The following is a 26,473-nucleotide window of genomic DNA, read 5'->3' as shown; positions in this document are numbered from 1 at the left end:
TAGACTAAAGCTATCCCCGGAGTGGAAGTGGCAAATAAGAAATACGAAATTGTTTGTAAATTGCCACTATAGACATCATGAGTTCTACTCCTACTACGTGAACCGAGACCTCGATGTGGTGTAGGGGCCTGAGTGTGTCAGTGATCCACAGAGCCATATTGTCGGTAGTCTTTACTGCCGGTGGGGGCTCCCTTGTCAAGCGGGTCTGTGGTGAGACGCCAGACAAACATCGGTTCAAGTGACTTTTGTGCCAACATTAATTCATTCAAGAGTGTGGGCCTGTATTTTAAGTGTCATTTAAAATGTTCTGCTTGTGATGCTCTTGGACTGGGCTGTATTTGCCTTTTAACTCATTCAGCGGCAATCACGAGTATAGTCGGGTTAACTAGCCAACCGCTCAGCGCCAATCATGAGTATAGTCGGGTTTTGTTCGTTATTTCTTTTATTAGCTATATCCATTCATTTTTCATCCATCCAGCCTGATGTTATCATTGGGAATGGGTCTGAGCTTGCAAAAGGGCAAATACCGCCGCCTACGCCTTCCAGCTGGTATTGCACTCCATTAGAAATGGTGTAGTTTCTGAGGGACGATCTGAGCCGTGTGGGCGGGCTTTAAATACTCCGGCAGGACTAGCGTTTACGTTACATCTGCGATGCTGCCCCCCCCCCCCCCCCCCCCCCCTTCATATGCAATGCCGGGCAATGTGGGACGGACCTCCACGAGCAGTATTTGGAATGGCAATCAGATAATTGATTATTTCTTTTGCATTACATCAGATACCAGGTAAAATAAAATCTTGCGTTGATCTGATATTTATTTCTACCCCGATCGAAGCTGTCTGTGTGTGTGTGGCTGTTTACCGTTGAGTGCAGGAGGTGGCAGGGGAGCGCCACGCTAGGAGGGCCATTTCATGTATGCATGAGGAAGGATAATAATGATAATCTAGTGTTGATTTCAGGAAGATTCGATAATCAGGTGAAAAATTACAACGTTTAGTGTATTCCACTAAAGGGCTATTTCCTGGGATTACTAAGAATCACCAAAACTATACTCATATTCAAAACAGTATAAATGGAAATGTACAGATGAAAAAACAATCTGTTTCGTGCATGTTGACTGGAAGCAACTCACTGACAATCGACGGGTGTATCAGACCCATAGCTATGATATAAGATATATTTTAAGCACTCGCAAGTGAACAAAGCGCCCCATTGATTTACAGCGCTGGCGTTCTAGCGCCCCGACCTGTGGCGCAGAATGAGTTAAGAGTGGGGGCTTTATTTGACTGGTTTGTCATTTACCACAAATGTGCTGCTTGTGATACTCTGTGCTACTCTCAGTATGGGGTTTTAACTGTGTGGGGCTTTATCCCTCATTCTGAGAATCTCTGTGTTTGTTCGTCACATTCTATACTGATTTAACACAACCTGTCCTGTATTGTGTTTTGGAAACAAATGCATAATATATGGAAACACAAGGTTCATCAATTCAGATGTTTAATGTCTGCTGTATGGAAAGATGGAAACAAGGTTAATCAATTCAGATGTTTAATCTTTGCTGTATGGAAAGATGGAAACGAGGTTAATCAATTCAGAGTTTAATGTCTGCTATATGGAAACAAGGTTCATCAATTCAGATGTTTAATGTTTGCTATATGGAAACAAGGTTCATCAATTCAGATGTTTAATGTCTGCTACAGTATAAAGTTTATTTATATAGCACTTTTCACAGAGAGAACTCAAAGTTTGTTTGTGCATACACAACAACCGTGACATCATACATCCGGTTGTGTGTGGAGATGTGCATCCCCACTAAAACAGTCACGTCACATGGAAACAATAAACCCTGGTTGAACAAGGACATAGCATCACTACGGAAAGAAAAGAACACAGCCTACATAAATGGAAATAAAGAGCAGTACAAATCTGCAAAATATAAACTATGGTCTGCCATCAGGCAGGCCAAATCAAATGCAAAAAAACTGGAAGATCAATTCGCTGCCAACAATCCCAGAGCAGTCTGAAAAAACCTACAAGAAATAAACTACAAAAAACGCCCCCGCCCACCTCCAGATGATGACCCGGACGCGTCAACATTTTAGGCAACCAACTTGCGTTCAGCGTTTCTCTGATTGGCCACGACGCCCATGTGACCGTGGCAGCGCGAGAGAGGCATTCTCGCATTCTTGCATTCTATTGCATGCTCTGCGACAAACTCTAACCTTAACCAACTCCGAAAGAATGCCTAAACTTAACCCTAACCTTAACCAACTCCGAAAGAATGCCTAAACTTAACCGTAACCTTAACCAACTCCGAAAGAATGCCTAAACTTAACCCTAACCTTAACCAACTCCGAAAGAATGCCTAAACTTAACCGGCGAAAGAAATATTGCCATGCTCTAAGACAAACTCTAACCTTAACCAACTCCGAAAGAATGCCTAAACTTAACCCTAACCTTAACCAACTCTGAAAGAATGCCTAAACGTAACCCTAACCTTAACCAACTCCGAAAGAATGCCTAAACTTAACCGGCGAAAGAATGCACGTTAAAAAAATAAATAAAAACTTAAGTGATTCGAACTTGTCACCAACGCACCGCAGGATCCACAGCAAGGCGGCGAACGAGTTGAGCTAACCGTCGATGTCAAAAGAGGGGGGATTACGGCTGCATAATGCTGCGGCAGAGCTCCGCGGCGCCGCAGGGGCGTGGCTAGGCGCAAGTTGGTTGCCTAAAGTAATGAAGCGACCCGGACCTCCCTGACAAAAACACACTTGAGTAAAAGTAAAAGTTTCTACTTTTAAATGTACTTAAGTAATAAAAAGTTAGTTAAAACTTTTTTTCTGACTTTCTATTCTTCTGAAAGCAGGTGTTTAAAAAGAAACAAACCGTACTCACTCCCCACCTTCAGGGGCAATGGAAGAAATTGTAAGAATAAATAAATAATAATATAAACTAATATAAATCAGGTGTGCACAGTCCTGTAGCCGGTACCACCAGCTCTGCCTGGGGCCTGTTTCAGGTGTTCGGCTATTGCTGACCGAACCTCTACCTCCTTGGCTTTGTGGAGGGTCATCACAGCTTCTGTAATGTAATAAGACAAACAGGCTTACTTTTTGACTGAATTATCTCAAATGCCAAAGCCACCAATTGATTTCTAGCATTGACAATTCCTTGTTTCAGATCCAAAGTCAAGCAAGTGTTAAGAACACATTACACAAATTGTGGCTTGCCTACTGTTATGAAATTTGACTACAGCAAAAATGCAGTGCTTCTTGCTTTTCAATTCAGTTATCTGTTCCAACATACCAAATATGACGCCATAGAGGGCAGTCACCTTAAAAGCCCTCTTGTTCCGCTGACCACCCCCATTTATATTGAAATTGGACATGACTGCATTTGTCATGAGTCTGGAAGAGAAAGTCATGACATTAACAATTCAAGCAATTCAACAAGTGACCAGTCAAAAATTATAATAATGGAGGGGGAAAAGCTGTACTAGGACTACATATGTGTATTATGGGTTAACTGATGCTATACATAGCACTGAAGTCAACCTGCATCTTTGTACATGCATATAAATACCTGTCCAGCATTTTATTAGTGCAGTCCCGGACACTCTTGCCCCCGATCCCTGTCAACGTGGACATCTGAATATGAAAACAAAAAATTACATGTATATTAAAGTAGCATCATGTACAATACATTTAAAATCCTTTGAACAAGAAATACAACTCCATCTTATTCCATATTAAATCAAACCAAAATTAATTAATTAAACTGAAAGCCATGACTACAGTGGAGCCACTGTCATTAATTACAATGGATTCAGTCCCTCAGCGTCCATATGGCTGATGGTGATGGTAAAAATGGCTGCTTTTTTATATATTGCTTTTATCCAAAGCGCTTTACAATTTGTTACTCACATTTTACCCATTCACTCACACATTCACACACCGATGGCGGAGGCAACCATGCAAGGTGCCAACCTGTTCATTAGGAGCAATTAGGGGTTAAGTGTCTTGCTCAAGGACACATCGACACAATGCCCAGGAGGAGCGGGAATCGAACTGGGAACCTCCGGATTGCCAGACGACTGCTCTACCTCCAGAGCCACTGTCATCCCTGTCGTGATGGTTGATGTTCGTTGGCTGCAGTGCATCCAAGGGATAAGTTGGCTAGCTAGTGCTTCTCCCTTGCTTAGTAGCTAGCTAGCTAAGTTAGCTAACGTTCGCTAGCTGCGTAACTTCTTTTACCGGCATACTATGACATTGCGTAACGTAACGTCCTTTTTGCGCATGTGTGTTTTAACAATTGTATCAGTGAGTGAGTGACTGTGTGAGTGAGTCAGTAACAGACAATCCCTCTCAGAGGGTCAGCAAAAAACTAAAAAGTCACCATTTGTTGTCGAATGTCCACCCTCACCAGGTCCTCCTCCAGTAGATCAAACTCCTCCTCAGTCTCAGATGGTTTGATGTCTAACCTCCCATCTGGTTGTAGTTCTCTCCGAATGCTTCTGATCTCATCCATGATCTCCAGGAGGGTCTCTATGACTTTCCTCTGGAATCCTGATATAAATTACAATGAATATGTAGTGAAAACATTCCGTACTTCAACTAACGGCAATATTGTGCAAAACAACTCAAACAGTTTGTGACTGAGGGGGTTTTAATGTATTCTCCCATACTTCACTGAGGGCTAAAGTCAAATTACATGCTAAGATTTGATCAGTTAGTTGTTGAAACACCGGTCACCAGTGTCTCAACATTTTTACTCAACTGTAAGAATGTTTACACCAGCAATAATTTATAATATGGTAATCTTACTCTTTTCAGACAGTGGAAATCTTTCTTTTCTCTGTCCTGTTGAGGTAAAGAGCATAAGATTATCAGTTTGCTAAAGCCATTAAAATCACAAAACCTGTAATCACAAATACATGCAGATAAAAGGTAAGACGCATACAGCTTTTACAATCAAAGATTATCATGCAAATACAAATCTGTAATGTAATTTGATAACATACCTCTACTAGGTGTCCTGGCCCTTGTGGATGGGGATAGTGGGGAGTGTTGGGCAGGCACTGTTTCAATGAGAATGAAGGATATTAAGAGTCTTTGTACCGCTGAATGACCAGACCAGTTTTCACTAGAAAATAAATATATACCTTGGGAGCCATGTCTCCTCCGTAGAGGACTCTGCCATTCCTGTGGTGCGGCTGAAACAAGTAAATAATATTTCTGTGACATGCTACAGCTAGTTGACGAGCGAAAACGAGAAGTGAATCACACTTCAGAATGAACAGCGGTGGATGAGGAAATGGATTTTGGAGAGCTTTCTTTTTGTCGCCGGTTTTACTCTCTCAAAGACCCATTTCTGAACGGATTTTTATAATATTTGGACATGTACTACATAAGACTTCAGGCTATGGAACTGTGGTGTTTTCCAGCTTATAGCTCTATGCTGGAATATTGGAATATGGAATCTTGCAACCACTAGAGACATCTTTTACACAAGTTCAACTCAAGTTCAGACCTCGGTTACTCTATTTCATTAGCACTAAAAGTTTTTCCGTTCTTGCATTAGTAACTTCAGAATGTTATCTTTCAAAAGAGACCAGGCTCATGCATGTGCTATAAGTATAAAGTATAAAGCTAAGCTTTGCAAAAAAAGTATGCAGTCCTCAAGTTCCAAGTAAAAAAAAATCCACTTTTCTGGGTGCCTGTTAACACTTTGAATGCCATCCACGCTTTTTGTCGTTAGTTCATGCCGACCTTTGAGTGCCCGCCAACGCTATATAGCGTTTGTTTGTCGTATTTTTTTTTATTGGCGATTTTAATTCATATTTCATCAATCGAGCCTCAGGTTAGTGTTGCAGACACTCTGAGCTCAATTGGGAAGATACCGCCCCCTATCGTCTCTCCCTGTGTAACTGCACCCCATTACTTTAGACTGACGAAGGGGGGGGGGGCAGTTTCCTCATTTTACTTTTCCGTCAAGGCCAACTGAAGAGACCAAGTGATCGCCGGCCATCAGAACAGCGTGGATTATGTATTTACAGTACCCAACACTAATCAATAAGCGTGATCGGTATTTGGAATGGTGATCAGGAATTGGAATAATCTTTTTGGATAACATCTGATCTGAGGTAAGGAATTTATTTTACCAGTCTTGGGGTAATCGGATCTATTTTGACCTATATATCAGCATGTACCCCATGTGTGTGTGTGGCTGTGCGAGCGATCAGGAAATGAGATAATCGATATTTCAGCCCGCTTCTATAGCGTGCATAAGTACACATATACTATCGATAATCTAGCGTTTAGTTTAAAACGATTCATAAATAGGCCGAAAAATGACAACGTTTGTGTATCCAGAATATTCCAGTAAATGCCTTTTATCACGTAATCTTTATATTTTCCTTGAAAACGAGGGCTTTTCAAAATGCTATAAAAACGGAAATGAAGCGATTAAAAAACAATCCGTTTCGACAATGTTGACTGCAAACAAGTCATTGATAAGCGACGGGCAGATTAGACATATAGCCATAATTTAAGACAGAGATTATGCGTTCACAACGCTATCATTGAAGTGGGTGGTGGCATTTAACCATGCTTTACCATGTTAATGGCCGGCACTGAAAGTGTTAAGAGGTTAATGGTTCAGTAATATTGGACTTAAGGAACACGCCAACTTTTTGGGAAATTAGCTTATTTGCCATCTACCCTGGAGTTCTCTGTGCATGCATTAGGCTTTTCGTGACTGTTGGGAACTAGGCTAAAACCCCCCTCACCCCTGCCCATTTTGACAACCTAGGATGGCTTAGAGTAGAAGACAGTACAGCAACTTGCAATGGGCCTGGTCTACAAGATACACTACACCACTACGGTACCCATGTACATGTCGAAATACTTCCCAAAGGTCAGGCCATGACCACAACACCAGAGGTAGTTCCACAAATCATGTCCAACTCCGATTCGGCTCAAACAAGGGACTAAACATGTTTAGCAATTATGCCCGAAAAATGTGGAACGCCCTACCCACAGCCGTAAAATAATGTGAATAACTACCCACCTTCAAAACCGCTCTAAAAAAGCACCTATGGGAGGCCGAATTCGAAACTGTGACACTCGAAATGACTCAGGCCCCAAGTGACACTGGCAATGACTGGAACTCATATATATATATATTTATTCAAATGATTAATCCTCCACTGCACTGTATTTGTCCTGTGTCTGTTGTTGTTATGTGGAAAAAAATATATATGGAAAAATGCATACACTGTAATGCCACAACAATTACCAATGTGTTTACACATATGGCAAGGAATCTGAATCTGAATCTAATGCATGCCAGAGAAGAAAAGGGTATCTATCTGCTTGTCTAACTCCAGGGTAGATGATAAAAAATAAATATGTTCTATATTACTTTATAATATTACCTTGAATTGAGGTGCTGGGTAGAGGGAGTCCCTCTCCGTTTTCCACACAGAGGGACTGGCTCTGGTGCGGCCCATGGAGACTTGCCACTTGAGACTTGTCTATGCTGATCATGAGTATGGGATGTATGTAGTCTTTTGTATCTGCCTCCTCCAGCCTGCCTTCCACCTGACTGTTCAGTAGTTCCTCCACTTCCTCTTTCTTCAGTGGGGGCTCCAGGTGCTCCTGGCCCAGACTGGGGCTAAACTCCTCTTTACAGGCAGAGGGCTGCAGGGGATCTGGAGGGAAGGACAGAGGATAATAGACTATATTATAGGATTGTTCACCACTTCCTTACTTAATACTCTAAGTCTCTTGTACTAGTCATCTCTTGTACTAGTCATCTTATCTCTTGTACTAGGTAATCTTATCTTGTGTACTAGTCATCTTATCTCTTGTAGTAGTCATCTTATCTCTTGTACTAGGTCATCTTATCTCCTGTACTAGTCATCTCTTGTACTAGTCATCTTATCTCTTGTACTAGGTCATCTTATCTCTTGTACTAGTCATCTTATCTATTGTACTAGTCATCCTATCTCTTGTACTAGTCATCTTATCTCTTGTACTAGTGTCACAAACAGGTGGTTTGAGACAAATAGGGAGTCCACACTTGATACCAAGTTAACAAAAATAATTTATTTAATCCCATCTAAACAAACAATAATTGGATAAACAACAAACAAGTGTATAACAGAATTGACAAAGGATCCAAAGTTGGTTCTGGTGGCTGATACAACCTGTCCTGGTAGATGGGGAAAGCAGACAGAGGGGTTAGACAGGGGAAACGTATATTGTGTTCTCTGCACTGCACATGTGATTCAAATATGGCTAACGACCTACCCACTCCACCCTGCTCTTTGAGTCAACAGACTCCCCATTTGCAGGTGAAGTGGGGGTCGTCACACTAGTCATCTTATCTATTGTACTAGTCATCTTATCTCTTGTAAGTCATCGTATCTCTTGTACTAGTCATCTTATCTCTTCTACTAGTCATCTTATCTTGTGTACTAGTCATCTTATCTCTTGTACTAGTCATCGTATCTCTTATTAGTCATCTTATCTCTTGTACTAGTTATCCTATCTCTTAGTGCAGTTAAAACAACCTTCTGTAATAATGCAGTTGGATCCAATATACAGTATAATGGAATTTCTGTCGTTGTATTGTTCTTTTCATCAAAAGGAAACAAAAAGTAAAAAAAGATGAATACCACAGCCCTGTCAGATGTCTGCATACAAATCTGAACATTTTCACAAAGGCTACCAAAGTCTCTATATATTTGTTACTAGTCTTTTTATAAATAGTTGTAGGGTCGCAACACTGACATGTTTGAATGCCTTACTCACACGGGTCAGGTTGATGATGTCTTGGTTGATGAAGTGTCATGTTAATGTCCACATCCCAAAATGTTATGTCCTTGATATGATTATATATTATATGATTATTATATCCCCAAACGATGGTGTCGGGATATTGTGGATTACCCAAACAGTCTCAACTACATTCTTCTAGTTTTCTATATTAATGGACGCAAAGGGTGCTGCACAGTGACTCAGTCTAGGTAGTATATGGACCATGTTGCCTCCGGTGCCTCTTGGTACTCAGCAACAGACCCTAGATCAGACTGCTGGTCTCTGGAGGGGCACGTTCCTTTAAATGCTGTGCATCTTCAAATCCATTTAATTTTGGCTGACGGTGCACAGGGTAATGAAACTGACATCTCGTGATTGAGATATACCAACACAGATATGTCAACGCAGGTCAAACCAGTGCTGGTAATTTTATGATTATCAGTTAAATTATATTAATTAGATTTATTCTTATTTTAATATAACTTTGATGACATTAGTACGATTAGTATCATAAATATATGCAGGTCAAAGTTCAGATATTTTTTTTGTATCTACTTTTTCTCCTCCTATTTTCTGTATTTTTCTCTCATCCCAATTTTAGTCGTTATGCCAATTCCCCCCTCCCCTTCCTGGTCGTTGCGCTCATTTGCCCCCCACTTGCCGGTCTAGGGAGCGCTGAAGTCTTATTACATCCTTCCTCCGATACATGTGGAGACAGCCAGCCGCCTCTTTTTCACCCGACAGCGAGGACTCTCACTCTCACACAAGTGTAACGCGTGGGAGGCTCATACTACTTCCCCCAGTTCTCTCCCCCGCTGTGCAGGCGCCCTGACCGACCTGTAGGAGTAGCTGTTTACAACGACCAGGACCCACCCCACCGGCTTTCCACCCGCTGACACTGCCAATTGTGTCAGTATGGATGACCGACCAAGCCGGAGGCACCGCTGACAGCCGGATTCGATCCCACTGTCTCTGCGGTGGTAGACCGACGCTTAGTCCGCTGCGCTACCCGGCCGCCCAAAGTTCAGATCTTCAAAGAGTAATTTCTTTTTTCAACAAGGACAGAGTGGCATAGCAACATTTTACCATGGTATGATGACCCTCCAGGTCCTTGCTTCCTTGCCACAAGATAATATATATAGCCTTTTGCAATCAGAAGATCCATATACTGGTACTGAATACAGAGATGAAAGTGGGTAAAGGGAAAAAAGTGTGTGTGTGTGTGCACAGCAAGATTTTTGGTTGGCTTTTTCCATGTCAAGTTTTAATTAATGAAAATTCCCACAATTTCCGATTGTTTTAGAGTTATGTTATAGCAAGTCTATACCAGAAATATAATATATGGCAAAACATGTTCTTTCAGAAAGTCTGTAAACAAAGTTATTGTTTATCTTTTCCACATGCTTGTTTTGCTTCTAATGTGACTTTTTTTGTGTGTGTAGGGGGGGGGGGGGCATCTTCATCTTTGCTCTCCTGACAGGTTTTCAGTTTGCGGTCTCTCCTCATCCAGCTCTTTGTTCCTCTTCTAGGAATTCCTCAAATTAATGTTGTTTATGTTCCTCTCTTAGACATCTTTGTAAACAGCTACTGTTTTCTAGTCTACCCCATGCATAAGCATTTTCACATTTGCTTTGCTGACATGCATTTCTCCATTCTGACTTCATTTTAGTTCAGTCATTTTAGTCTTCTCTCTCTCCTTTTTTCTCAGTCTCCTGCCATGATAGGCCTACAATTGCATTTAATAATTAGTTGATCTGATAGATGCAACAGCAGCCCTATATATATCCTGTCGTCCACGATATACAGTATACGTATTGTAAAAAAGTAAAAAAACACAAATGTACATAAAGAGTTTAAAGAAAAGATACTTTTTTTTATGAAATAGCACATTGACAACCATTTCACAAGGTAGTAGTGTAGAAAAAAGAAAAAAAAATCATAACATTGTAATTTGCACAGAAAAAACAAATACCGTCATATACTGTTATACCAGAAAAATATCAAAACCACCAACATTGTGGCTCCCTCACCCTGCCGTACTGACTCACCTTCATAAGTGTCTCCACTGCCTGCCGTACTCATCTCATCAACACTTTCAAGGTCATTTCTGCATGCTGGGCTGTGTGGGGCACCACCGATCCTGGTATGGCAACATGAAGTGGGGGGGGGGGGGGCATAATCCCACGGGACAATGCATTGGTAACTTGTTTCAAATGACAATATATGCCCCTGTGAATATTATTGCACGGATCGGAATACGGGCGAGCGCGCAATGATATTTTGACAGTGATATGCGAGTGGAGAAGCCGCATCCCTGCGTTGTGTGTAAATGCGTGTTTCCCCCTCTCTATCTCTCTCTCTCCCTCTCTCTCTCTCGTTCTCTGCTGTCTCTGTCGGCACCCGCGCAACCCTTTTGAGGAAGTGTCGGTATTTCCACTCGCTCTGTTGTTGAGCGAATGGTTGCGCTACAAACAGAGGGGGCAGGCGTATTTATGCAGATGAGAATTGTTTGACGTCAAAGATACGCTAAGTAACAAGTTTCAGATGACTCAATTCAGTGAGGGAGAATATTGTGAGATGTGAATTGGAAGAATGCGCCAAAATGAGAATTAGAGACAATACTAAACACTGGAAAAGGCCATTTATGAGATAGTTCCCCTTTAAAGACTGCGCAAAGCATGAGTCTTTCAGAACAAAGGAGCTGTTGAACCACAGCCATTTGGCAACCTAACTGACCAATGGTACGTTATATTGTAAAGTTTGTACTTCGTTTTTTCACACTAAATACATAATGTATTGTACTGTAAATGTTATAACCTGTGCAACTCTTTTCTCATCACACTATACGTCATTTTATTGACATGACTTCATGTTGCCATAACAGGTTCGGTGGTGCCCCACACAATCACTGTACTGTAAGCTTCTATGGAATAAAACGAGTACAAGATAAAGTCAGCGCGTGAGCGCGTCTGAATTGTTTCCTTCTTTCTGTCTGGAAAAAAACAGTTGTGTTGATTGATTGAAAATTGTATTAACAGATTGCAGAATGGGTACAATACAGTATAGCTCAATACACACAATTGTTAAGGGGATGCAGACCAGAGAAAGACTTTTGTCTTGTTTACATCAGGGTCCCCCATTTTCAATTCATCATAATGTTGTTGTGTTGCCAACACCCTTCCAGAGGGAGATCTTATCAGCACATAAAGAGTGTGACTGACCGGATATCTGGACACTGCTTCAATGTGTAACTGTTTTCACTGATCTTTCTTTATTTTCATCTGTGATTTGTCCTATTTATTTTAACTTATTCTGTAACTCAACATCATTGTAAAAGAGGGCAACCTCAACGGTTCTTTGAGTTTAAATAAAGGTTTTAAATAAAAAGAAATAAGAAAATTCCAAATAGTCTCATTTCTATATTTTGCACAGCTTGCAGCACAACAAAATGTGAAAAAGTATAGGGGTGCACAAACATTTCTTGCCATGGTAAATAACTTTTTTTTCTCACTGTATATATATTATCACAGTGGAGCCACTGTATTTTATTAATCAAATGACTTACTGAATGTGGCGCGGAGGCCAGTAGTCTTCATCCTCGGTCCTTTCCTCAAATGATCTTGATTCATCATCCTCTCCACTGTCCCGTGTCGCATATGACCCATCCATGCTGCAACAAATAAAGTGAGTAGTAGTAATCAGAATAAATGCTGATCATATTAACTCATTGACTGCCACGCTGTTTTCCCATTTTTACTCCCTGGCGCCAGCGTTATTGACCATTTTCACAATGTTTGCGGACCCATCGTATATTCTATATCGGCGGTTCTCAAACTACGGGTCGCGACCCAAAGTGGGGTCGCGGGTAAGGTGACAGTGGGGTCGCGCATTGGCAACTAAAAAAAAACTCAGATCGTTTTCCACCCGGCAGCTGTGTGTATTTGCCATGTCTCGCAACTCTCGCCCCTTGATCAATGGAGGCCAACACACGTATTCCAATACACATCTCACTACTCCCTGCGCATTTATAATCGCGGGAGGGGGGTCTGGTCTTTTGTGTGTAACCTGGACTCGACTCGCAATGGATAGGTTTGTTGTCAGAAGCGTTGCTGGGTGGCCGCGATGAAATGGGCTCTGATCTCGAGGCAGAGTATTCGCCTTTGTTAACTCGGAGAAGAAGCGCGGATTTTCCTTACAGACAGAAACAACACATTGGCAGAGAAATGTGCTGATAATGCGCTGGCAACTCCGTTAGTGGCACTCCAGGATAATCAGCGGAGATTTGGGGGTATTTACTAAGCTTGATGGCTTGTTGTAGGAACAGAATGCAGGAGGCGCTCAATGATCTTTCGTGTGACGAGCTACTGAAAGTCAAGTTCACTGGACAGGCCCTCGCAAAGTTCTGGATATCAGTCCGGAACGAGTACCCAGTGTTGTGTAATGCTGCGCTGATAAAGCGTGTCCCCTTCGCATTAACATATCTCTGTGAGGGCGGATTTTCAGAGTAGAAGCAGATCTCTAACAAAGCGCACGTGAGTGCATTTTCTGGCAACATATTTTGGCTAAATATGCCTCGTTTTATAAATGTATATACAGATACAATTCCATTGCTTTTGTTGATAATATTCATTCCTTTAATTGATAACAGTGCTGTAATTTCATTTTCTAAACAACGTGTGCTTTTATTTTGATATTCCTTATTTCCACGTTGTGGTATAAAAAAGTTTGAGAACCCCTGTTCTATATTATAGCTATAGAGACAATAGTATGGCTCATTTGACAGGCACAATTTATAGTCCAACAGGGACAAACCAGTTAATTTCTACATACTTTAGGTTGTGCGCTATTCCATGCTAAACATCGCCCTGTTTCAAAATAATCCAGTCTTGTTTTCTAGATTGTGAGATATGACGTGTTATATGCATATGCGCAAATCGTTCTGGTTGCTCACCTGAAACCTATATAATTTCCAAATCAAATACCATATAGATGTTTCGTCACAAAGTCATCAAGGGGGGGGGGGTCGTTTTACAAAGCTGCGATCGTTACCAAAAGCATGTTTTAGGTTCGGTAAAATAGACCTAAAATAGACCTTATCTTTGTCAGAAGGTACTCTAAAATGAATAATCCCAGTAGTTCCATCGCGATCGCCATTACTGTTGTGCATTGGGCCTGGCTAGAATACGGAAAACAATAGGTTTCAGGCGAGCAAATCGCCGACAGATGGCGGTGTGCTGCTCACTTTGAGGGGGAGGGGATTCCTGCAGCCCGAGACACTGAGAGACAACTGAGAGACCCAGTTCAAAAGGTCGGGGATACTGCCACCTGTCGGGATTCGATCGTCATTGCAATTATAACATAGGCAGCAGTGCCAGGGAGACACAGGCAGGTCCGCATGAGTGTTTAGAATGGGAAAATCGAAAAAATAAAGAAATAAAAAAAAAGGATCAAAACCCAAGATATCTCGGGTTTGGCGCTCAACACTTGGATTTGAAACAAGAGAAATCTCGGGTTTTGCACAGAATGAGTTAATCGTCTTTCATCATATTAACAATGATACCATCAATGTAAAATAATTCACTGATATCTGAAAGATCCTATTCAATATTCAAAAAATCCTGACATGGAATTATCCCAACATGGAGAAATCATGGAATTATGGACAGTTTTAAACTGTGATCACAAAAGACTGTTTGTGTGTTAACTGATTCTCTTTTTGTTTTATCTTGTTTATTTAATTTGTCTGCATCACTCGAGATCAGTGTAAATGTGGGCAACCTCAATGGTCCAATGTTCTGTATCACACTAGCTCCCGCTCAGCGTCTCATTGCATATATCTCGCTTCAGCATATATACACTGAATAAATTTCAAAATGTACCTTTAAATGCCAGCATTCATCTGGCCACACCCCCATCCGCTTACCTATATAAGCAGGGGTGGTGCCACACACTCATCTCCTTCTCAAATTTCATCACAAGCAACGTGTTGCTCATATGCCCACTTGACGTGGAGAAAAATATTGGCTGGAAGAGCAATGTTTACGAGGAAGAACAAGGAGATACGTTGACATCATATCTTTATTTTCTCTCTCACTATTTTCGAGAAAATACGGCGATATTGTCTTCGTCACTGGAGTGTTTGGAAGATGGTGATCATTCTAAAATCCTCCACCGGTTTTCGTATTGGGAGCACGCCGCTGCATGCCTCTCAACTGCAGTTCCTTGCTGTGTTGGTTGGGGTGAAACCTTTCAGGACACAGCTGAACTGTAGGACGCGCCACTGTTGTGAGAAGCGGTGGGTTTCAGGTTGGGTGAGTACTGTTTGCTTGCGGCTCCACTTGTCTGTTAGTGCTATGGGGGCTAACTGACAATGTTTACGAACACCGGCCCCAGATTAAGGTCTTTTGTTCAGCCTCTTAGGCAGCAGCGGAAGACCTTGATCTGAAGCCCATTATAGTTTAACTAGTGGGCCACGACCATTAACACTGGTGATCCCTGTGTTTTCTGGACGAGTGGATGTCTCTCTGTCACCGTGTTAGGCCCCATCTTTCATATCCAAATGAGAGTATTCCCTCACGAGGAGATATGGGCATAGATGTTCATTAGCGGAAGATCTGTGTTCAAAGTCAGCTACACAGGCCAGTTGGGTATTGTGCTGGCTCCGTCAGGTGTTGGTAAAATCACTGTTGTAAAACTGTGTTAACATCTTGTTTATCTTTTCTCTTAAAAAGTGAGGAGGGTTTCAGAACGGCGGCCTGTCTGGGTGAGTGTTATATCATTGTGTACAAGTTCAGGTGATAGCTGCTTAGCTTACGTGCTAGTGGTGGCCTACTGTTAGCCAGTCAGCTGTTAGCTGCGGCGCTAGCCTGCTGTGATCACTAGGTGAGTAGGTGGCCTACCTGGCTAGGCTAGGAAACGTTAGCTTGCTGCTATCGGCCGAGGCCCAGCGCGGGGTGGCTCCGGCTCCTCGCACGCCGCCGCGGTTTCCAACTCCCCTCTCCCTCACGGGGAGAGGCGGGGGGCATTCGGCTCCCCTCTGGTCGCGTGCGCCGTAGCGTAGCGACCGACGGTTGGAGCGGCCGTTAGCTTAATGCTACTCTGTTGAACGTGCTTTGATTATAACATGTTTTAACACTCTTGACTACGACGTCATCTTTGACAGAGGATGTTCGTCGACCCTGCCCTGAGCCAGGACGGCAAGGATTGCGTCAACAAAGGGGACCGTAGCGACGGGTTGGAGCGGCGACGCTGGCCGGGTCGGCAACACAGAATGGCTGTGTTTACTACGGTGCCTTGAGACTGCACTTCGTTGATCTACGCTCCGGGTAGGCAAGGTTTGGCCAGACCGTATACAATTCTTCTGGCTTTCCCTTCTAAATGTTTTGTAAATAACTATGTTTTCCAAAACAAGTGTTGTTGCACTACATTTAGGATACGACGCGAGTTATGTGTGAATTGTCTTGTCACTGGTATTTAGCTTCTCCATGCAAATCGGGTTGTTGTTACAGATGTGAAAATGATCTGGTTTGTTGTGTTGAGAAACATCATGTGTGTTTATATGTACCGTGTACTCACAACTAAGGGGGTTAACTAACCTATAAAGCTATGCTTAGTGACAAATGAGTAAAGAATGATTCTTTTCTCAGCCTGTAATGACAATGAACAGTGTGTTCACATATTAACAGGTTTTCCTGTTTTAACTGGCCGTATTAAGGGTAAAGTAGGAGGATTGTGTTTCCCCCCGGTTCCCTGGGGACTTCTTCATCCTCCTATCAGACATGTTGTTGCACTACATTGTGTCACTGTGTGGTAGGGATGCGATGTAACCCTTAGCTTGATTGCTGAGGTTGTGCTACAACTGCTGGAGAAACTTTATTTTCCTAAAAGAAAAGATTGTTTGGTCACTTTCGTGTGTGCTTAGCAAGGCCTGTGGCCGATACTAATCGAGAATTATGTATTCTCTCATTATGAAAAACGGCGTTCCTCTGTAGAGTGTTTTTGCCATTTTTTGTAGGTGATGATGGGTTGTGTGTGTCATGTGACCTACAACTGGGTTGGACTGGCCACAGAAGCACATGTGTAAGTTTGGTACCGGGGCTCTTGAAGAGCCCTCTCTATTCTGTGTTTTTTCCTTAGTAAAAATCAGATAGCAGGTTAGCTCATGCGCTGTGTGAAGCTGTCAGACGCTTCATGGAGCTGACTATGACTGTGTCATACTCTCTTTTTGTCATTACATCGTATCATGGGTGTGGGGTCGTAAAGGGGTGAACTGGTAACCTTTCCTCCCCCCTTTTTTCTGTTGGTCAGGGGTAAACCCCCTGTCCTTCAAGGTTCCTGTCACGTTGCGGTTCGGCACGTTACAGGGTGAGGGGGGGGGTTTCCTGGTCCCACGGCCTGGAATATAACAGTACACTTCCGTGTGCTGTTCAGGTCCATGTGATGGATCTGTTTTGGGGGGGGTGGTCAGGGCTCCTCCTCACCAAGCTCCTATTCGGGCCTTCTGTGAGTTGGGAATCCTCCTTCCATGTGAGGGAGCCTCCTTCAGAGTACAGAGCCTCCTCCTCAGATTGTCAAGATGAGTGGACCCTCAAGAAGGAGTCCTACTCTATTGTGTATGTATTCGATTCAATTCGATTATTGAGTGTGTATGGGTTCAGTGCCTCCTCCCCGGAGAGCCCTAAAACCAATTTTTTACATGGCTCAAGGTGCAATATATTCTTTTCAATCTGTACAGCTCGCGTGGGAAGTCTCTCTGGGGATTCCCGTCTCCTTCCTATGGGAGGGTGGTGGGATATAAAAATGTGAAAAAAATTTACCACCGGCTGTGTAGACTGGGATACATACTGTTGGTGCTTCCTGCTTTTCTATTAAAAAGAGTTGGAGTTAGGAAGTGTCACACCCCTCTTGTCGTTCCCCTGGGCGCCTTGGGGATTCAATGACAGGTCTAAATAGCCTGTTCATTGATGTGGGTGTGTCCCGACGCACGTATAGTGCTAGCTCGGGGGGGGTTCTGTAAACAGGCGACTGACTGGCACGCCTTGGTTGCTTGAGGTTAAAACGGCGTTTTTATAAAGCAACTGGGATGGAGGCTTTTCCTCTTCCGACGACCAAATCCGACGACCTGGTTTGGTTATCGACGGATTCTCGTTCATATCTGGGGGATGATGACGGAATGGATCTGAACATATGTAGAGGGGTCTCACGCCCTGGGGGTGGGCCACCGGGCGCGGTTCGCCCGAACGTCTGGGTGGCGCCTTCTTTTCATGTTTAAGATCAACACGCATATCTGCCCCTTCTCCTGGAGTAGGCATGTCGGCGTGGTTAGGGCACGGACTGGTTCTGGTCACGCTGGTCCGGATCAGTTGAACCCGTTGTCCGCCGGGGATGCAGATCTGCTGTTCTGGTACCCTGAGGGACTTGGGCTTTTTTCAGGGGGAAAAATGCCAGGTCGGTCCGGGTGTCACAGGGTTAAGCACTATGGAGACCCTGGTTGGGTACGTTTTTTACTCAGCACTGTCGTAATGGCTTACGGCCATGCCAACCTGTACACGCTCGATCTCGTCAGATCTCGGCCGCTACACAGGTTGGTCCTGGTTAGTACTTGGTTGGGAGACCGCCTGGGAATACCAAGTACGGTGTGCTTGGGGCTGGTTCTCCATTCTTTTTCGCTCCTCTCTCACGCATGGCGAAGAGGGGCCTGTTGGGCTAGTCTTTGACCTCCTCTGGTGACCCTGTGCTTCCCGTATCGCCGGGCCCGGTCCGAAGTAATGTTTCGTCGACCCGTAGGCCTGGGTTAACCCTTTTTTGAAAAACTGAAACACTTGTACTGCGGTATAGCCGGTGTATACCCGCAGGTGTGTTTGAGTTTTTTCTTGAGGGGTTATAGGAACAACCACCGCATTGAGTAACACCAAGGTGGTTGATTCCCTGGTGTGTTGGAGCAGTGTCAACTCCCGGGTTCACCGGTTGAGGGTGCCCCTGCATGTTCATGACGTCTGCCAATCGTGTCAGCCTCAACCCCTCTGGGTGGGTTTTTTTTAATGGAGGCTTGGTCATGCAACACCGCCAGCTTACGCCCCTTCCGCCGGGGCGGCTGTGTTCAGCTGTCTCCTCTGGCGCCTGTCTCGTCCACAGTCTCCAGGCTAGGGTTAACAGCCTGTTGCCTGGTTTTTCCCCGGTGCGCTGCCTGCTTCCGCTGGTTAACCTTTTTTGTGTGCTTACGGCCATGCTGACTGCCTGTTCTGCAGGGTCAGTGTGCCAGGCGGTGTACTATTGGGGGGACAGGGCCCGCTCGGCTGAGGGGCCTTTGTCCGAATACGCTGGCGATGTGGGGGGCGGGGTCACTAAGTGCCCACCTGGTGGGGTCTTGATGCTGGCATCATGGACTTCTCCGGGCCCCCGTTCCAGGGGGTCCAGTCCCTTTGGTGGGTCTGGGTCTTCCTTCGCGCTCCGCTGCTACGGCCTTGCCACGGGGTTGGGTTTGCCCTTGACCCCGTGATTCTGGGGGCAGTAACGAGGTTGTTTCCTCCGTTCGTTCCCGGGTGGCATGCGGGTTGTGCGTGTGTGTAGTCGTGGGGTCAAGCCACGGTCTGCTCACCCTGTGCGTTGAGTTGCTTGAGTGCCTCTTCGCACGGTCGGGTCCGTCGCCCTCCCGGGAAACCTCTAATAGGGGGGGTGCCCTCCATTAGGGGGGGTCGGGGGGGCTCGGCCCTCCCTGTTCTGATGGTTGTGGGGGGCCTTCAGCGGGGTGTATTTGTCGAGCTTCTAGCTCCCGCTCAGCTCCTATTATGCAATGAGACGCTGAGCGGGAGCTAGTGTGATACAGAACGTTAGGTTATGACTATAACCAAGTTCTGTTAACACTAGTGGATGCTCAGCGTCTAGACACCGCTGCGGCCCTTGATTTTTCATTGTGGTGAAATTTGTTGGGAAGGAGATGAGTGTGTGGCACCACCCCTGCTTATATAGGTAAGCGGATGGGGGTGTGGCCAGATGAATGCTGGCATTTAAAGGTACATTTTGAAATTTATTCAGTGTATATATGCTGAAGCGAGATATATGCAATGAGACGCTGAGCGTCCACTAGTGTTAACAGAACTTGGTTATAGTCATAACCTAACGTTAACGAGATTCAAATAAAGGTTTTAATACAAATGGAGATTTGGATATCTCATTTAATTTCAAACCTTTATTTAAGGCAACTGAGGTTTTTCTCAATCCTACAATTGTGTGACATGCTGGTGCAGAAAGCTATTCACGGCACTTATGATTTCTAAAATGATTAAGCCCAAGATGGTACATTCGTCAAGTGGTCCTGTGACAAGTGTAAAGGTCTGGGGAGAACCCAGCAGATCTACAGCTTGGCATAATGTTCAGCTTTCCAAATAGGCACATTTTAGTTGTGGTCATTACTTTTCCATAGTAAATAAATAGTAACCTCACCTAATGGACAATGCAGGAGGAGGAGATGCTGTCATCTTTCGTCTCTTTCTTGGTCCAGGCGTAGAGGGGCTTCTCTGATAACTGGGAGGCATGATAAACTTGGAATAAGTAGGCAACCAAGCTATGGTAAGGATGCATTCATTTTACAACACATTTAAAAACTAGCTAACAAACTAGCAAAAGTAATCCAGCATTAATTCAAAGCCGACCTGGTACAACAAAACTGGCAACTCTCTAATTTCACTACTGCATAGCTGTAAATATTTTACTTGCTAAATATGTACAGTATGTGTAGGCCAACGTTAGTCAGAGCAGAGTTAGGTGTAGGCCAACGTTAATCAGAGCAGAGTTAGGTGCTGGAACCCTATTTGTTAGGATTATGTTTTATTACATCACAGAATTATGTGAATATTATGGATTTACACCGACCACCGGCCACCACCACAGGCTTTACGAGTGAAGGAGATAACTCAAATAGCTTGATTTGTGACCCCATGGCCTTTCCTCTCTTGCCACCATTAGGCCAAACTGTCAATTTTAGAATTAGTTTATCTCCTGATCCGTTAAGTTATACAGTCATGAAACTAGTATCCAGAGATACCTCTCCTCATGCACAACAACTTGTAGATTTCTGGAAAATGTATGGTTAACAGGAAATTATTTGTTACTTGTGAATTCACTGTCTGATTTCCACCAAACTTGACAAATATATTTGCCTTACAAGGAGCAAGGAGGTCTGTGAAGTTCTGAATCATCTTGCGTTATGGTGGTGCTATTCTCATAAAGCTCAAATGAACTACTCCTCAAAAACTCTGATTAGGGAGGGCGGCTGGGTAGCGCAGTGGAGAATGCACTCGCCTACCACCACAGAGACTCTGGGTTCGAATCCAGCTGTCAGCGGTACCTCCGGCTTGGTCAGTCGTCCCTACTAACACAAATGCAGTGTTAGCGGTAGGGCTGGGCGATATAACGATAACGATAAATATCGCAATATATTTTAATAATCGATATCGAATATCGAAATTAAAAAAAAATTGAAAAATCGTTTTTTTTTTTTTTTTTTTACCTGCAACAGGGCAGTTTTAAAACCAGAGACAGTGGACAGACTTGTCTTTCTTGCCTGCAACTTAAAGTAATGGCTTTGCTTGTCCAAATGACAATACTGACCAAATTCAGATTTATTTTTCTCTTGTCCATTTATTTTGTTTGCTTTCTAATTTAAAATACATTTTGAAACCGTCTGTACACAGTAGGCTATGTGTGCTAGCAGAACTAGACTCCAGTCACGAGTCACAGTGCACATGTGCGGTGGTTTGTCCACCAAAAAAGCGCCAAAAGATCGAAAATAAACTAGCAGAGCCAGAACTGTTCAACTCCTCTGGAGCCACAGCCAGCAGAGAAGCCGGTTTACTTTAGCTTTTAAACCAGCTGCAGCCTGAGAACTGGAGTGTGAGGGGATGTAACACTAAAGATGGCGGCAATGACAAAGAATTGCTGCAAAATAAACATACATCTGTTGTTAAAAAAAAAAAAAAAAAAAAAAAAAATTATTTTTATTTTTTTTATTTTTTTTATACTTATAACAATTCGATAATTATCGATATCGAGAAATAAAATAAAATTATCATATCGTTATCGCGATATGACTTTTCCATATCGCCCAGCCCTAGTTAGCGTGTGGGAAGCCGGCGGGGTATGCGTGTGTCCTGGTCGTTGTAAACTGCGGTTCCTACTGGTCGGTCGGGCGCCTGTTCAGCAGGGAGGGGATCGGGAGGAAATAGCGTGAACCTCTGCATGCGTTACATTCCCCCAGTGAGACTCCTCGCTGTCAGGTGAAAAGCAGCTGGCTGACTCCACATGTATCGGAGGAGGCATGTGGTAGTCTTCACCCTCCCTAGGCCGACAGTGGGGCAATGCGCGCAACGACCAGGAAGAGAATTGGCATAACAACTAAATTTGGATGGGAGAAAAATACAGAAAAAAGTGAGAACAAAAAATAGATAAAAAAAAAAAATCTGATTAGGGGTATGGTCAAAAAGGGGATTGAGATTTCAGGCCGTTCTGGGATATACCCACAGTCACCTACAGCACATCTAGTTAGTAGTAGTATTTAATTTCTCCCCTAAAAGTGTCTGCAGCTCAAAAAGTCCTAGAGCTACAACATTCAGATCTGAATGGTGGGTTCCTATGACTTAGGACTGGGATGTATATTGAATATGACAGTAGCATCATGGATCCGGTGTGGACTTTTACAATACTGTTGTCCACAATACTATATTTCAAATAGTCTAGTTTAATTTATATTGGGTACTCAACAGAAAGCTTACCTGTCGCCAAGAATTTGGGCATATAGCTGTAATGTCCATGGTTCACAGTCGACATTATGTTCATAATGGTCATTGAGTTTGGTAATGTTTAGTTCTGACCTACAGAGGGCGCTCTGGGTTTTACTCCTCAAGAGCAAGACACTCTGGTTATCTTATTATTGTGATACAGAGAAGCAGCGGGAGTATTCGCATTGTAGTAGTTCTAGCCATAACAGCAGGAATGTGTCTGTAAACTTGGAAACGTTCAGTAAAGAGTCAAACTGGAATCAATGTGTTGGATCCTTCATTCTAAAACTTTACAATAGCCAAGAAAGACGTGTAAAAAGAGGAAGCGATGTGCTAGATCATGATGTAGCGGGGAACATGAGCATGGGAAATGTGGAGAGGGAGTGGAGCCAAAGTGCTGTGGAAAGGAGCATAGTGTTGCAGCTAGGATGACAGGACAGGAAAAGCAGGATAAGGAACAGGGGTTTCAAAAAAGGCAATTGTCAGTAAATAATAGTACAGGAGGATAAAGAGAGGGTGTGGGAGGGGAAGATGAATTTGGTGGCCTTTGTAGCAGGAGTGATAAAAGAAAAAGAAGAAGATGAAGAAGAAGCTTACCTGTCCGAAAACTCTGACCTGTCCAGGCTGTCCATAAGAAAAATAGCCAGCTCCATGTCAGTCTTGAACCCCTTCTCCTCCCGTAACTTCCTCCATCTGGGGAAAGCCATGCCCAGATTCACTCCCGACTGCCACCTTTCCCTATCCGTTTTTTCCATTGTTTCTTCTTTCTCTTGAAAATCCTTCCCCATCTTAGCCTGTGAATGAATGAATGAATGAATGAATGAATGAAAACTTTATTAACAGATTGCAGAATGGGTACAGTACAGTACAGCTCAATACATACAATTGTTAAGGGGATGCAGACCAGAGAAAGACTTTCGTCTTGTTTACATCAGGGTCCCCCATTTTCAATTCATCGTAACATATATGACATACATGACATACAGATAGACAGTACTGCTACATCTATACATTTATGACATACCAGATTTGCAATTACAGTACTGTTTGTGATACAAAAAGAGTCCAGAAAGAAAAGAGTATATACATTAGGCGTAGAAACTGTACATTGGATTGGGTAGGTGGGGGTGGGACTGTACATTGGAGGTGGTTGGGTGGGTGGGTGGGGGGGTTGGGTAGGAGTGGGGGGGGGGGGGGTTGGGTAGGAGTGGGGGGGGGGGGGGGGTAGGAGGGGTGGGGGGGGGACACTGTACAACTGTACAAGCAACACTGTACATTGGATTATTGACAAGACCATACTTGGTAATTTACTGTACATTGGAGGGGGTTGTGTTCGGACATTTACAGGGGCCAGTTTCGAGTTGCAGTCTCCCTTAGGTGTTTTTTGAGTGTTTTTGAAAGTGGGTAGTGATTCACATTCTTTTACAGCTTTGGGTAGGGCGTTCCACATTGATGTGGCATAATTGCGAAACGTGTTTAGTCCCTTGTTTGAGCCGAATCTGGGTTTAACATGATTTGTGGAGCTCCCTCTGGTGTTGTGATCATGGTATTCACTGACCTTTGGGAAGTATTTTGTCATGTACATAAGATAAGATAAGATAAGATATTCCTTTATTGATCCCCTTGGGGAAATTCAGGCATCATAGCAGCATGGGGGGGAGGGGTACAGGTAGTAAAACAACACAGTATACAGGTAGTAAAAGACAACACAGGCAGTGTAAACAATTTGATCAATATGGTCAATATAATTTACTATCTGACTAGCTGAGGAATATTCACATTATTCACAGTGTCACATGAGGTGCAGTATGCAAGAGGTAGTGTTATAATTTACTATCTACTGAGTGTACATTAATCAAAGTACCAGGGTAGTCTACTTTGTCCCCCTTGGGTTCCTATAAGTCCCAGGTCAATGTCTGGTAGCAGTCGCTGTCGCTGCCCCCTGTTGTGGGGCCTGGAGGCTGCTAGTCGCTGCCCACTGTTGTGGAGCCTGATGGCCGCTGGTATGAAGGACTGTCCGAGGCGGTTAGTTGAGTGTCGGGGGGGGATGAGTCTGTGGCTGAACGAGCTTCTCATCTTGACTAGCTCGTCGTAGAGGGGGTGGTAGGGGTTCTCCATGATGGCATCCAGCTTCCTTATCATCCCCCTCTCTCCCATCACCTCAAGTCTAGGTAGCTCGACTCCCACCACGGAGCTAGCCTTCCTCACCAGCTTGTTGAGCTTGTTGGTGTCCCTTGAGTTGATGTAGCCTCCCCAGCATGCCACAGCATAGAAGAGGATGCTGGCCACAACAGACTGGTAAAAAGACTGCAGCAGTTTGTTGCACACATTGAAGGACCTGAGTCTCCTCAGGAAGAACAGCCTGCTCTGTCCCTTCCTGTAGAGGGCCTCTGTGTTGTCCGACCAGTCCAGTTTATTGTTCAGGTGTACCCCAAGGAACTTGTATGAGTCCACCATCTCCACATCCACCCCTCGGATGGAGATGGGAATCGGGGGGGGCCTCTTCTTGCCCCTCCGGAAGTCCACCACCAGCTCCTTGGTCTTACTGGTGTTGAGTTGGAGGTGGTTGCTGTCGCTCCACCCCACGAAGCTCTCCACCAGGGCTCTGTACTCCTCCTCATCATCGTCGGTGATGTAGCTTACGATGGAGGAGTCGTCTGAGAACTTCTGCAGGTGGCACCCTGGTCTACAAGATACACTACACGACCAAGGTACATGGGTACCTTGGTCGTGTAGTGTATCTTGTAGACCAGGCCCATTGCAAGTTGCTGTACTCTGTCGTCTACTCTAAGCCATCCTAGGTTGTCAAAGTGGGCAGGGGTGAGGTGGGTTCTAGGAGTAAGGTCAAGCAGTAGTCTGACCAGTTTGTTTTGAGATGTTTGTAATTTTGTTTTTAGCGCCTTTGAGGTGCTTTGGTACCATGAGGTGCAAGCATAGTCGTTTACTTGTGTACTCATTTACTTGTGTAAGCAGTCATAGACAAAGGAAATATTGGAATTGTCTTACTTTGGTGTTTGTTTGTTAACGTTAACTGAATGCAGCATTTAGACTTAACACAAGAGCTTCAAATGAGCAAACTAAAGTAGCCTACACTGTGATATAAATGCTGTGTTTAGCTAAGGTACGTGGCGAACTATCAAGAGAGTAGACATACAGTCAGTAACTGTTAACGTTCCGCAACTAAATACTAGCCTTGTGCGGCTGCTCGTCTAACTTACTTGATTGCAATCAAAGCGTCTACTTTCGTGGGGTTGTCGTCTCTCGTCGCTAATGTACACTGTCTTTAAGAATAAATCAACACACACACAGATGGAACAGGATCATATCAAATGGGATTCTCGGCTTGTTATTATCCGTTCACTTCTTCTATTAGAGGTTTGTGGCAGACGATGCACGTTGCTGCCTCTCCAACTGAAATGAGTACTACACCTATTTTTTTCCAGATCAGATAGATCACAGTTTATAATTATAATACTACAAGTAAAGAATAAAAATAGTTTATTCTTGTATTACTTTTTATTTTTATTTGTATGTCTTCGTCAATTTCAGTTACCTTTTAAGATATGTGTTTTTTGGGAATGTAAATGTATACAACCATTCATTGTATCTTCAATTTTTTTTTTCCTTTACTGTATGCTTTCCCCCCCATTTTCTTCTTATTTTAATTGTATTACTAATTCCTAATAAAACATAAACACCTTAAACAGGTTATTACCTCAGATGTCAGAATCATCAGCAATTTGTTGCCTTGTTAACTAGCTCACGTTTGATGTATTGGTATATGTATGTATTGGTATAAAGTACATTTCCTCAGATGGCTGTTATATTTAGAGCAGAGCATAGAACACTGGTGTTCTGATGGCATGACCCTTT

At 43.6% G+C, this 26,473-nt stretch overlaps 1 protein-coding gene across 4 annotated transcripts; it reads right to left on the bottom strand.

Moving 5' to 3' along the window:
• Window positions 1-1,565: 1,565 nt before the first annotated feature.
• Window positions 1,566-25,948, bottom strand: LOC311245234 (uncharacterized protein). Of its 4 annotated transcripts, none has more exons than XM_084335065.1 (13): window positions 25,819-25,948; window positions 23,198-23,394; window positions 20,268-20,348; window positions 12,391-12,495; window positions 10,874-10,965; window positions 7,439-7,714; window positions 5,165-5,215; window positions 5,024-5,080; window positions 4,827-4,862; window positions 4,399-4,568; window positions 3,586-3,650; window positions 3,310-3,410; window positions 1,566-3,084 (listed from the first exon to the last, which is right to left on the bottom strand). In XM_084335065.1, the coding sequence occupies exons 2-13, from the start codon at window positions 23,386-23,388 to the stop codon at window positions 2,966-2,968; spliced, it is 1,344 nt and encodes a 447-aa protein (XP_084191191.1). In that variant the 5' UTR covers window positions 23,389-23,394; window positions 25,819-25,948; the 3' UTR covers window positions 1,566-2,965. The 4 variants fall into 4 exon arrangements, with proteins under 4 accessions (XP_084191191.1, XP_084191192.1, XP_084191193.1 ...); XM_084335066.1 differs by having other exon boundaries at window positions 4,426-4,568; XM_084335068.1 differs by having other exon boundaries at window positions 2,989-3,084; window positions 3,338-3,410.
• Between the last annotated feature and the right edge of the window lie 525 nt (window positions 25,949-26,473).

This window comes from Notolepis coatsorum (assembly GCF_963971535.1).
Source record: "Notolepis coatsorum genome assembly, chromosome: 18".
Classification (NCBI taxonomy): Eukaryota; Metazoa; Chordata; class Actinopteri; order Aulopiformes; family Paralepididae; genus Notolepis; species Notolepis coatsorum.
Note: the sequence above shows the minus strand (reverse complement) of the source record. Positions and strands in the feature narration are given on the sequence as shown.